This window comes from Primulina huaijiensis, chromosome 9, assembly GCF_012295235.1.
Source record: "Primulina huaijiensis isolate GDHJ02 chromosome 9, ASM1229523v2, whole genome shotgun sequence".
NCBI classification, from domain to species: domain Eukaryota; kingdom Viridiplantae; phylum Streptophyta; class Magnoliopsida; order Lamiales; family Gesneriaceae; genus Primulina; species Primulina huaijiensis.
In genome coordinates this window covers 20007581-20021764 of record NC_133314.1, presented here as the reverse complement: position 1 = coordinate 20021764, position 14184 = coordinate 20007581, and the positions used below count along the sequence as shown (strand labels likewise).

Genomic DNA, 14184 nt, shown 5'->3' with positions numbered 1-14184 from the left:
ATTCGTCTGCTGTGATTTAGGTTAGGATTCCAGTGCAAGGGGAACAAAGTAGGAAAGCTTGATTTGATATTTGCGCGCACACACACACCAAAGTAGTAAAGTTTGTTTTGATACGAAGACACACACACACACACACGACCTTCCAGTGCAAGGGGAACCAAAGTAGGACAGTTTGATTTGATATGCGCATACATACACACACTAACCAAAGAAGGAAAGTTTGATTTGATATGCACACACACACGCGTGTCTTTATTATATATTTCTACATTTATCAATTATCATGATTATGGCTTTACATTATTGGACATGATGATGTTGGACAAAACAATATCAATCTTTAGAGTATGTTCTTTCAAAGGTGATCGGTTGGCTAGTGCTGTGGAGTAATTCCGTGTCCCAGTCCAACTCCTCATCACAAAATGTTGGAAACACCTCATAATATCAATGTTTGGATGATTCTATTTATTTTTTCTTACTTGACATGATCTTAACCGAATTTGCTGCAGGTCGTGTCTCCAGTTAAAATGACTTTCCGCATGTATGAGGGTTATTCCACTTTATATTTATTCTTATTTTTCCTATATTAATCTTATGTTCCTATAAATATTTTTTTTGGTCTTCTTATTCTCCCTCTTGGGTTGCAGATATGCATCTTGGGTGATCCCAATTAGTGCCTTCTTCGCATCAATTCTTTGGTACGTACTTAACAGTGACGATATAGAATTTTAAACCAATCGAACATCCAAAACACGTGAAATGAGGAAATTTGAACCTTATAAATGAAGGAATAATTTTTGAGAACGTAATAGAGAATCTGAGAGATTGGACCACCAAACATGAGGAATAAAGAAATGCATTAGTTATTGAAGTGCATGGAATTAATGCATAGCATGATGGTCCATGTATAGTGCCATATACAGTGAACTTGTGGGGGAACACTTAAAAGATTTTTGTTTCTTTCTCACTATTTTCTTATAATGCGATCAAGAGCATCAAAATCATAGAAAAGGTTACGAGAAATGGGAAGGGACTGAAAGGAAACTCGTGATTTTCATATCGAAGGTTTTTCCACATCACAAATTTATTTACACCGATGCACCTACAGAGAATGCTAAATTTCTTGACAGTACAGAGGCTGATAAAATCAACTATTCCTGAAAACTATAGCACTAATGACTCTTCCTATTTTCCACAGGTTTGGTAACACTGCTTACTTGCATATATCAGTGGCTTTCATTCAGATGCTTATGGCCCTTAGTAAGCAAAAAAAACAACCCATGGATGATTGGATATCATTATTAATGTTTTTCAAATCTAAGGGAAAAAAATCTATTCTTGCAGCGCCTGTGGCAACATTTACTGTGGCTGTTTTGTGTGGTACCGACGAACTAAGATGGGACGTGTTTTTTAACATGGTTTTGGTCAGTGTTGGAGTTGTCGTTTCCTCTTATGGGGAAATTCATTTTAATGTGATCGGCACAGTTTATCAGGTTACGGGCATATTTGCGGAAGCTCTGAGACTGGTCTTGACTCAAGTTCTTCTACAGAAGAAGGGCTTGACTCTAAACCCCATCACAAGCTTATACTACATCGCGCCATGCAGTTTCATATTTTTGTTTGTCCCTTGGTACTGCCTGGAGCAACCTGGGATAGAAGTATCTCAAATTCAGTTTAATATGTGGATCTTCTTTTCCAATGCCATTTGCGCTCTATTGTTGGACTTCTCAATCTTCTTAGTGATCGGCAGACGGTTCGAGTTGCCGGTGTTCTCAAGGACTGGATACTTATAGCCCTCTCAACACTGATTTTCCCAGAATCAATGATCACTGGTCTGAACATTATTGGCTACGGCATTGGTAAACATATTTTCACCGTCACATTAATTGAACTCTAAACATGGCCTCTCATTCTAGCTGATAAAATTTTCATTCAGCGCTTTGTGGTGTAATCTTGTACAACTACTTGAAGGTGAAGGAGTCTTCTCAAAACGTGCCTTAAAGGATTACAAAGGTAACATTGAATCCGAAAACACTATTTTATCTACGGTATGTTAGCTTAGATTCCTTGGTCGGTTCAGGATTGGTTGTTCGAAAAGAAGTCATCCGATGTATACAGAACAGATGGTAGCAGCATTGGTGATGCTGACAACGAGGTTGTAATAGACGAAGAGACGCCCCTGGTTCCTCCCAGTTCATCGTCCAGGTTGTCTCATGTTGGAAGAACTCAGATGCAGCAAAGTAGTCGTAATGTATGAACCAGTACAACTCAATTTTTTAACATTAGTCAAAAGTACATGCCTTTAACAGTCTATTTTCTATTATTTTGATTGTAAATTCCTTGCACGATGAGGTTTAACAAGTAGCCGTTTGTCGATGCACATTCATTGCATGCAATAATCATCAGTCTACTCTATAACTTTTATCTGGTGACTAATTAATTCGAGGCGTTATAAAAAGAAAATTAGAGAATATTCACCATTGCCTGTACCATCAGCTACCTGAAAATGACACAAGGGAAAAAGAATCGAAAAAAGCATAAATAAACAAGATGGACATAACCATTTGTTCTCGTCACTCATAACATCTCGTTTATTATACATGATGAATAACAGCAATCAAGCAGAACGGAAAAAAGAACAAATAACGGATTAACAAGCCACTCATGCTATACATGTGTATCGAATAAATTATCGTACAAATATGCACATCTCAAGTAGGAAGTTTTGAAGAAAATTAAGACACAAGGCAGCACAAATTGGGTCATTAAGGGAAACTCGTGAAAACTTGGATGGTATTGTAACCCTTCAATGAAAAATTTACCAAAAATGGTGCGCCGGCCTTACATACAATAGTCTCCTTGTTGTTGGAGCCGGAGGAGCCAATCCAGGAATATCCTGTATGCTTTTGTTGTTGGGATTCACTATCTAAGAAACACACAACTCTCATGCAATCAATACTGGTGGAGAGTGCATAAAGTAGAACTAAAACTAATAATACATATTAAAAAACGAAAATTAAAGTAACAAAACACATTCTTAAGTTGATACGTGCCCCAGATAATCTGGGCAGCACATAGTGCAGTAAAGATTAATGTTAAAAATTCTAGACGCGCTAAAAAAATTATGTCACATAACATCGAGTTTGTCTGTCACAATTAAATAACAAAATCAAGATTCTAAAAAAACTTATGTCAGTACACAAGCAAATGTGAAGGATAGATATTAAATGGTATTTCAAGTATCATTCAAAATCTCATTAGCTGAGGGGTGCTTAAAGCATACCTTAAGCCTTAAATATGTGCCAAGGTGTGAGTATGTAACTAAAAGAAACTACGCCTTGACATGTCAACATTTTATAAACTCATAAGAGAGTCTTCAACATACAAGACTATTAGATGTGAAGAAGGATATACAAGAAAAAAGATTCCACATTTCTTATCAATGAGAAATCATTATCATTAATATCAAAAGTTTACTTCTCATATTTAAAAATGGCCACGTGACACGGATAGTATAAATGGAAACCAACTTGTGAGCAGCTTGAAATCAACTAATATATTGATTTTGAAAAATGAATACTGTGTTAATGTCAAATTTAAAGTCCAAAAACTAAATACCTTCACGATGATTATGGCAATAACCCCACATACAATCAGAAAAAGAAACATCATGATGCATTTATCAGTTGCCACCTGGAAAACAAGAGAACTTGATATCAATAAAGTCAATAAAAATTAGAAATCTAATGAAGTATACACATGAGAAAAACTAAAAATTAGACCATCTGTATAAAAAAACCCAACCCAATAAGCATCTCAAAATATTCAATTTTCTTAGGTTTGACCAGCAATTTTTAAACACATAGCTACCCGTAGCCTCTCACGTGGACACAGGCAGTTTCATTTTGTATAGAATTTTCAAGGTGTTGCCTTGTAACATCGTATAAAAATGACATGGTCAAGAAAAGAAGATGATGTTTCCAGCAGATGTACCTGCCTACCAATCTCCTTAACAAGCTGGGATGCCTTTTTGATAGAGAACTGGATGGTGTCCAGTTCATTGACAATGCGACCCATTTGTTCAGTCTGCCATATTTAAAAAGATAGATATGATTTGGCAATGCAATATTCGAGGACAATAAAATAAAGTGAGCACAAAATTTCACTCACTTGGCCCTTCAAAGTAGTAGCGGTCTGTGTTCCCACTTCGATTGTTTGATGAACCACCTAAATAATCACAGAATTTAGAAAACTTTCAATCTATAAGAATTCAGCATGTACTTTCATCTACCTGCTTGGAGCGTTCAATGGCTTGGTCAGTTTCATCCATTCTCTTCGTGCCAGCATCGATAAGCTCCTGATTTGACATTTCTATATTAATCCATGAAAATGGAAGGTGAGATATCAGCAAGGCACAAGGTGATTGAAAACTTTTTTTTGCCTAATATTATATGCAGATTACAGTTCAACAGTATAGCATTCATATCAAATCAGGTAATCACCACGGTGATTATACTAAGTAGAATGACACTGTTAGCTGCTTCTCTGATTTCAATAATAAGAGTACCAATTCAGGTTCCACATTGAATCGAGAAGCAAAGGTAGACCATAGACTGTGTTATTACCATTCTCATTTATAAAGCATTAACTAAAGTTAAGATGAAGGATCTTAAGGACAGGACACAAAATATTTTAGGCAGAAGTGGTTAGATTCAACAAAAAATAAGCATGAAGTAAATAATAATGAATCAGCCAAACAATGGATTTAAAATTTCAACGAGACCAAACGAGAGCACGGGGAGGTATTCTCATGAAAGAAAGAAATGAAAACAAGCAGGGGGGTAAGGTAAAACTAGGTTATAGCAAGCCGACAGAGGCCATGGATTTAAAAACTTTTTAAGCATATGGAATCATCAAGGTTTTGAACATAAAATATTTTCTGAACATAACAATTTCGCTAAAGAGAGGAATAAGATATCCCAATATGGCGGCGCTTTATAGATGAGTTAACAAGAATTTTTTAAAAAAAACAAACAAACGTGGATTTAGATTAACAGTTTGTGTCTGTACATGAGTACATCTATCAACGATAATATAATAGGCGGCAGGCGCCATTCTTTCCCTTTTTACTCATAGAAGGTAACTTCAACAATGCAATCCAACTAATTAATAAGAAAGGCAGGGTATGGACCTGATGTCACTTGAACGTTCTCATCATCTGTAGGCTCAATTCCACCAGCTCCCATATCGAAGAGTTCGACCCTCTTATTTCCAAGAGAGCTCATGTACCTGCACCACCATTGCAAGATAGACATAGGAAAGAAGAAAAAGCAAAGAAGAAAGACAATATGGACAGGGAACTGATTTTTCATATCAAAGATTACATCAATGTTTCCAAAATTTCACAAGCAATCTTTCATTATTGTTTATAAAGAAACATCATCATCATCATGCATCAGAATCACGCTTTTCCACTTTGAACTTCCTGTCTTGGTTAAACAAGTAAAAAAGGCAAAAGTAAAACGGATGCCATTTAATTTGGAAACATCACTGCCCTTTCTTAACTCTTCACTGGAAGAAAATATAGATGGACACATGCCTTAAAACTCACACATTGAGAAGAAAAAAGGGAATGCAATATGAAGCTAGTTACAAATACTCTTTCCTACTTTGAAGAATTTGTCTACATTGAACAAGCACATAAAGGAAAACTAATGCAATATAATTTGGAAACATAACTTTCCTTTATTACCCCCTCCTTGGGAAACATATGTAGGTGCATTCATGCTTTAAAACTTTCAAGTATTAAAAAATGACCAGGGATGCAATCAAATCTACAACATCTCATGATTTGAATAATTGTTAAAGAGAAGAAACTTCCCAAGAAAATAGTATCTGAAATTATTAAAATGACACGGAAAAGCATTGTGCTTATGTGGCATGGATTTGATTTAAATCATGCTTAAAGATCATGAAGGACAAGTACCAGCTTCCCATTGGAAAATAGAAAGACCTAAAGGAAATAATCAATTCAAAATTAGATTGACCTAACATGACAGTTTATCATCAGTCTACATATGTTTTCACTTAAAATGACAATGACCCCACCTCATGATGATAAGATATTAGAGCAAAAATGAAGGGGCCTGACTCCTGACAGAACTGGGAATGACATAACATTTTGCATCAAAGCAACAAGTCATAAGCCAGACCCAAATATCAACTATAAAAATCTGTGGATTCAAACTTGCTTCTGTTTTCACCGTTTAACAAAAACCAAATCCTTGGCCTTGATCAAAATGACAGCATTTTGATCATCAATCGACTATGATCAGCGAGTTATTAATTAAAACAGAAACAATGCGCTTACGTTTTCCTCAGGGCTACATATGAATTCAACTCTTTGATCTGAAATAAAAAAGGAAATAAAATGAAGAACTTCATAAGAGCAATAAAACAAAATCTGCATCAGTATGCAGGTGTTCTGGGTATCAGGATGCTGTGAAAAGTCTAAAACAATGATCTAGACATGATGAATTCAAGACGTAAGGCCCATGACAAAAATCAAAAATATAATACATCAAAACATTAAGACCACATAAACCACCTAGAACTTTTAGAAGACAAGTTTATAATCATTTTTTACAACAAAGGCTTACATTCCACCATTCAAAACTGACCATTATGTTCAGTGTGTATGATAATTGAAGGCAATGATGATTGTTAAAATAACATCCAGCAGTATGGTGCCCACTTATATAACCTCTGTCCTATACTGCTACCTAAGAGTGAGTAAGACTAACAAGAAACTAATATAACTTCTTCTTTTTGGCTTGCAAGAAATATTAAATTGCCTCAGTATTTAAGGATGCTTTTGTGTATGATATGCTGTAGAAAAGAATAAATATATTATTTGACAATGTAAACAATGCCATGACCAAAAACATCAACATATCAGTATAGGAGTATTCTTTAGAACCTTCAAATCTAAAAGGAATTCAAGTTTTTAATATACTTACCATGGATTGCTTCTCATCATTTAGCTGCTTGGTAATCTCCGGAGAATTTTTGCTTTCCTCGTCTTTAATTTCGCGGTCAAGTTCTTTAATCAATCTAGTCATTTAACATGTGATCAAAAGTGAACAAAGGGCTTTTCAAGGCATAATGCATGCAAGATTGACAGAATAAATCCTACAACTCTGAACTCCAGTTAACAGCCACAGTTCAAAAAAGAGCCAAAAGCGAGGATGAATAAGACAAGTGTTCCAACGAGCATTTCATACATGTAATAGGTGTAACTCTCTGAACACAAAAGTGGACAACACTATAGAAAAGCCAAATTACAGAAATAAAAGGTAAAATTACCTTTTGCACTCCCTCATCTTCCCGGTAAGATCCTCTAGCTGTTTACTTTGTCTGTTGGAATCTTTAATTTTATCCAGCTTTTGAAAGCCATTTCTGATTTAGGAATGAGAGACAGTGAAGATTAATTACAATAAGGTGGCACTATTGAGACTAACTTGCACTAGAACATCAAAAAATCTCCAGATGGATAAAAAGTAAAAGGTAAATGTCCATCCGGCCTCATAAAAAAGTGATAAGTCTTTCACAACTTACTTATCATCGAAAACAAATATCCAAACCATAGGCCCATATCCAAAAAATCGCTAATTATAAAAAACGTGATGTTGCAAGGAAAATAAAAGACCATTAATAATTCATATATACAGATAAGCGGAGGATAGCAAGTAAAAATCGAAATTGACTTGAAGAAAGCTCCTCATCATGCAATTGGGCCAAATAGGTAATATTTATCAACAATTGAGAAGCTTCACTAGGAGACACGATACAGCGTTATACGGTCATTAGCATTGCTAACACGAACCAAACACAGCCATCTAATAATGTAGTCCCAGAAAGGATGAGGAGAAGCAGCACACAGAGGACTTGATGACTTCAACCGATATCAGATAATTGCATTCACAAGCAACACCGAAAGTCAAAGGACAACATAACATAAAAAGCAGATCTTCAAGAAGGTTTAAAAAAAATTAAGTTGAACAACCATCCAAAATATTCCGTAAATAAATAAAAAAAGGCAAATGCCCCAAAAAAGCACATAAACAGGCCGTAGATAAAAGCATGAAGATAAACACTACGCAAGGGCACGCATGGTATCGCGAATTTCCCCATGAATCTGCTCCATTTGAGGGTTCATCTGCAACTCCAAGTTGGCCATATTTCTGTCTCCCTCTCTCAATATTTCTCGAGTGTAAATCGTACACGAAGAAATTCGTCACCGGCAAATGACGGCAACAATTCCCCCCAAAATGCAACCTCTCAAACCATCTGTTTCCCAGAGATTATAAAAAGAAAAAAAATTGCAATTTGTTAAGCCTGACACAGGATGATGTGTGGGATGCAGAATTTCTTTCAAAGCAGAAACAGAAATCGTTGGTGAGGAAAAAAACTGAATTAGAGATGGTTTAGGGTTCTCCGATTGGGGGTAGAGAGAGAGATGCAGGGAAAAAAGATGACAGATAGAAGTGGGTTGTCGCAGGCCATATGATAAGTATATTGTATTAATCATATTTTATTATTATAAAAAAATCATCACTAAATCTAATGCCAAATTTAATTTTATACAATATTATAACTAAATCGAAACTTTTAAAATAAAATATATATAAATATATTTAATATATTACACAAAAACTCATACAAGAAGATCTTATAAGTCAATTTTTTGAGACAGATATTTTATTTGGGTCACCCATGAAAAATATTAATTTTTATACAAAAAAATATTAATTTCTATTGTAAATATAGACATGTTTGACTCGTCTCAACGAATAAAAATATGTGAGAACGTCTCACAAGAGACATCTGTCAAATTATGTTCATCGTACACTACATTAAATGCTTATTTAATGTTTCTTTGGTTTTTACATCTTCGACTAGTTTAGCTTCTGAAAAATTTACCGATTCTTGAAATTTTAGGAAACATTCTCGTCAATCGGGAGGTGGTAGGATATTATCCTCGACACTCTATCCGATAGTATTGAACAACTTGAGTTTGTTGTAAATATCTTGATCTGTTGAAGTCTGACCGATTGGAGTGCGATTAGAGTTTGAACAATCGACTCTGAGCGCTTCTTCGACAATGTGATCCCGTTAGAAACATATTCAAGAGATGATATTCTAATTATATCTACAGTTTGCGTTTCTGATAGAACCATGAGCATCATGACATGTCTAGTGACTAGAGTCATATAATTACATGAATATGAAATCTAAACCTGAAACAACTCGATATTATTTTGTTGTTGTTAAAACTTAGATTATTTTAAACTTAACACAATGGTAGGAGATGAACACAAAACTTCTCCCAATAAAATATAGAATCAAATATATATTTTTCATATAGATTCAGTTTATTATTATACATACAAATTTGTTCTTATTTACTAGGTGTTTTAATGGTATATAACTAACGCATTTTGTGATAGAAGCATATAGCAAACTAAAATTCCGAAAATTAAATATTTTTCACGTGTTTATCATTTTTTGGGGCAAATAAATCGTAGAATCGACTAACTATCAATAACTAACACGAGTAGTTGGGCTAAAAAAAGTCAAATAAATTGGTTGTTTTGAAAGTGAAAAGGATACACCATGATTGTAAAATCTATCCAAAGCTCAATATTTGAATCAATTGATGAGGTTAGCGTTAACATATTAAAACTCAAAGTACATCTCTTGTGAGATAGTCTCGCAAATCTTTATCTGTGAGACGGGACAATCTTACCGATATTCACAATAAAAAAATAATATTCTTAGCATAAAAAGTAATACTTTTTCATAGATGACTTAAATAAGAGATCAGTCTCACAAAATACGACCCGTGTGACCGTCTCACACAAGTTTTCGCCATAAACTCATATACAATCGTTTTAATTTGGAAGTTGCAAAAAAATTGCTTACAAACTTAATTTTTAATAAAATGACAATAATATCATTAACTTACATATTTTAATCATCTAATTTTTGGTATGCATCCTATCAACAATGTATTTAAATCATTATTTTTACAATTTTAGTACTTTGTATCAAAATTAAATTTACCGTGTTTTAATACGAGTGCTTGAAAATTTATGTAAGATTAATAAAAGTTTTTAAAAAATGACTGACAAATTTTGTATAAATGTAAAATTATGTAAAAACAATTCCAGAAACAAAAAATATAAAAAAATGCAAAATATTGTTAGTTGGGTTCAATATGTATGGGTGAGAGTAGTACTAAGATTAGTGAACACTTGAGAAGTTCTCGTGTGTTAAGCTACTAACGTTGCGCCATTTGATTTGGTTGGTTAGATGAGACGTAAAAGAAAGACATTGAATCTTAACGAGTAATATTATATATGTTGGAGACGTGACTAACAACATGGAAAAAATAAAACTGATATCGAAGGGATATGAAACAACATCAACACCGAGACACACTCTTCTCCGGACTCACGAGCTTAACAACCTGACTCATTGGCACCCAAATAAGTTCAACCCCTCATGTTCACTTGTCGTTTAGTACGGAGCTTTACGCTGACACTGATATAAGGAAATAAAGTTGCGTATTTGCTAACAATATTTTTTGACTTAATGGTAAGCGTTTGATCTTAACATCGTTTTTCTAAAATAAATGTTTGTAATAAAATATGATTGAAATTTTATTAATCCAATTAAAACCATTTTAAAACTCATATATGTCGGCAATAGGTGGGGCTTGGAAGACTATTTAATAGTCAAAGAAAAGATGCAAAACGTGTATTAATTTGCAGCCGAAGGAAATATGAATACGCGTTTTTAACGCATATTCACACTGACAGAGGCTCTATAAATAGAGCTCCCCCCTTCATTCTGAAATCAACCCTTCTTCGAGTTTTCTCTCATCTTATAAGCATTTGAGTCCTTAGTTCTATAATATTTGTGAGGTGTTTGTTCTCCTGTATTAAGAGAATGTGTGTTCTCTTTTGAAACACAGTGAGTGAGTTGTACACCACAAAATATTATAGTGGAAATTCTTTTCATCTTGTCCGTGATTTTTACCCTAATAATTTTTAGGGGTTTTCCACGTAAATCTCGGTGTCCAGTTTATTCTTTATTTTCGGATTTTATTATCTCAAATTACCGCAAGTGGGACCAACAAGTGGTATCAGAGCCAGGTTTAAAATTTCTTAAAATTCTGAGTGTGCTCTGTGGTTGCAGCCTAGACTGATCTTCCACATCAAAAAAGATTTTTTGAGATTTTTTATTTAAGACGGGATTATTTTGTCCATTCTACTAAAATTGTTGTAGACATAATGGCGGGAAGGTACGAGATAGCAAAGTTCAACGGAAGCAATTTTATGATGTGGAAAATAAAGTTACAAGCAGTTTTAAGAAAGGAGAATTGCTTGGCGGCTATTGGAGATAGACCGGTGAAGATTACAGATGATGGAAAGTGGAATGAGATGAATGACAACGCTGTTGCCAATCTACACTTGGGTATAGCGGACGAAGTTTTGTCAAGTATCTCTGAGATAAAAACAGCCAAAGTTATCTGGGATACTCTGACATAGATGTACGAGGTCAAACCCTACACAACATGATTTTCCTAAAGAGAAGGCTTTATACTCTTCGGATGGCGGAATCTTCATCGATGACCGACCATATCAACACACTGAATACTCTATTTGCCCAACTCACTTTCATGGGGCATAAAATAGGGGAAAATGAACGTGCAGAGCTTTTACTTCAAAGTCTACCAGATTCATATGATCAACTTATCATCAACATTACCAACAATATTCTTATGGGCTTTCTAAGATTCGATGATGTCTTAACTGCGGTTCTCGGTGAAGAAAGTCGGCGCAAGAATAAGGAAGACAGGTTGGTGACATCGAAGAATGCAGAGGCTTTACCGATGATAAGAGGAAGATTTATGGGTCGTGACTCCAGTGGGAGCCAAAGACGAGGTAGATCAAAGTCGAGAAGTAAGAAGAAAAATATTTACTGCTTCAAATGTGATGGTAAAGGGCACTTCAAGAAAGAGTGTACGAGTATTGACAAAAGTTCTCAAGGAAATGTGGCCAGTACTTCAGGCAGTGGTGAAATATTATTCAGCGAAGCAGCAACTGTTGCAGAAGGCAGATACAAATTTTGTGACACATGGATTATGGATTTAAGAGCGACGTGGCACATGACGTCTCGGAGAGAATTGTTTGACCATTATGAACCAGTCTCAGGAGGATCTGTATTCATGGGAAATGATCATGCCTTGAAAATCGCTGGGGTCGGTACTATCAAAATTAAAATATTTGCTGGCACCATTCGCACCATACAGGAGGTACGACATGTGAAAGGACTGACGAAAAATCTTTTGTCCTTGGGGCAATTGGATGACATCGGGTGCAAAACTCGGATCGAGAACGGGATCATGAAAATTGTGAAGGGTGCGCTTGTGATTATGAAGGTGAAAAAGATTGATGCAAATCTATATGTACTTTTGGGAGAAACACACAAGGAGGCAGAACTAGCTATTGCATCAAATGGTTCAGGAGAAGAATTAACAGTGTTGTGGCATAGAAAGCTCGGGCATATGTCAGAACGGGGGTTGAAAATTCTCTCAGAACGGAAGCTGCTGCCGGGACTTACAAAAGTGTCATTACCTTTTTGTGAACATTGTGTTACCAGTAAACAACACAGATTAAAGTTTGGCACTTCTACTGCCAGGAGCAACAGCATATTAGAGCTGATTCATTCGGATGTTTGGCAAGCACCGGTTGTATCCCTAGGAGGAGCGAGATACTTTGTCTCGTTCATTGATGATTTTTCTAGGAGATGTTGGGTGTATCCAATCAAGAAGAAAACAGATGTTTTCCAGATCTTCAAAGATTTCAAAGCGCGGGTTGAACTTGATTCTGAGAAAAAAATCAAGTGTTTGAGGACTGACAATGGAGGAGAATATACCAGTGATGAATTTGATGCATATTGTCAACATGAGGGCATCAAAAGACAATTCACGACGGCTTACACACCTCAACAGAATGGAGTGGCAGAGAGGATGAATAGAACCTTGTTGGACAGAACAAGAGCTATGTTGCGGACTGCAAGTCTAGAAAAGTCATTTTGGGCAGAAGCAGTCAAAACCGCTTGTTATATTATCAATCGTTCTCCTTCAGTGGCGATTGATCTGAAGACTCCGATGGAGATGTGGACTGAGAAGCCGACAGATTATTCTCATTTGCATACATTTGGAAGTCCTGTGTACATTCTGTACAATGAGTAAGAAAGATCAAAGTTGGATTCGAAATCCAGAAAATGTATCTTCTTGGGTTATACTGATGGAGTTAAGGGGTTTCGCTTGTGGGATTCTACTGTGCACAAGCTTGTCATCAGCAGGGATGTTATGTTCGAGGAAGATAAAGTAAAGAGAGACAAAGGCACACCGAATTCAGAAACTACTATATTTCAGGTGAAAAATAAGACGGACGAAGGTCAAGTTTCTTGTGAAGCAGTACCAGAGCATGAAGAACAAGAACAAGTTGAGTCTGAAGTTTCCAATGTGAGGCAGTCAACTCGAGACAGAAGACCACCAGGTTGGCTTTCAGATTATGTCACTGAAAGTAACATTGCATATTGTCTATTATCAGAGGATGGTGAGCCATCGAGTTTCCACGAGGCTACTCAAAGCTCGGATGTATCCTTGTGGATGATAGCAATGCAAGAAGAATTGGAGGCATTAGACAAGAATAAGACTTGAGATCTTGTTACACTACCACGAGGGAGAAAAGCCATTGGAAACAGATGGGTCTATAAGATCAAGCGTGATGGCAATAACCAAGTGGAGCGGTATCGTGCTAGATTGGTCGTAAAAGGGTATGCTCAGAAAGAAGGCATTGACTTCAATGAGATATTTTCTCCTGTGGTTCGGCTTACAACAGTCAGAGTAGTGTTGGCATTGTGTGCGGTGTTTGACCTACATCTAGAACAGCTAGATGTGAAAACGGCGTTTCTTCATGGAGATCTTGAAGAAGAAATCTATATGCTCCAGCCAGAAGGTTTTGCGGAAAAAGGCAAAGAGAACTTGGTTTGCAGGTTGAACAAATCTCTGTACGGTCTCAAACAGGCGCCGAGGTGTTGGTACAA

The 14184-nt window shown here is 35.8% G+C and overlaps 1 protein-coding gene and 1 pseudogene across 1 annotated transcript; one reads left to right on the top strand and one right to left on the bottom strand.

Annotated features, from left to right (window-relative positions):
* The window catches only part of LOC140985095 (probable sugar phosphate/phosphate translocator At1g48230), a 4512-nt pseudogene extending 2132 nt beyond the window's left edge, over positions 1-2380 (top strand).
* Positions 2381-2538: 158 nt separating this feature from the next.
* Positions 2539-8555, bottom strand: LOC140985096 (novel plant SNARE 13-like). Its single transcript, XM_073452854.1, has 10 exons — positions 8160-8555; positions 7366-7458; positions 7020-7113; positions 6371-6408; positions 5192-5289; positions 4292-4371; positions 4171-4227; positions 3994-4086; positions 3619-3693; positions 2539-2926 (listed from the first exon to the last, which is right to left on the bottom strand). Exons 1-10 carry the CDS (start codon positions 8237-8239, stop codon positions 2819-2821), a joined length of 816 nt encoding a protein of 271 aa, XP_073308955.1. The 5' UTR covers positions 8240-8555; the 3' UTR covers positions 2539-2818.
* Positions 8556-14184: the final 5629 nt, after the last annotated feature.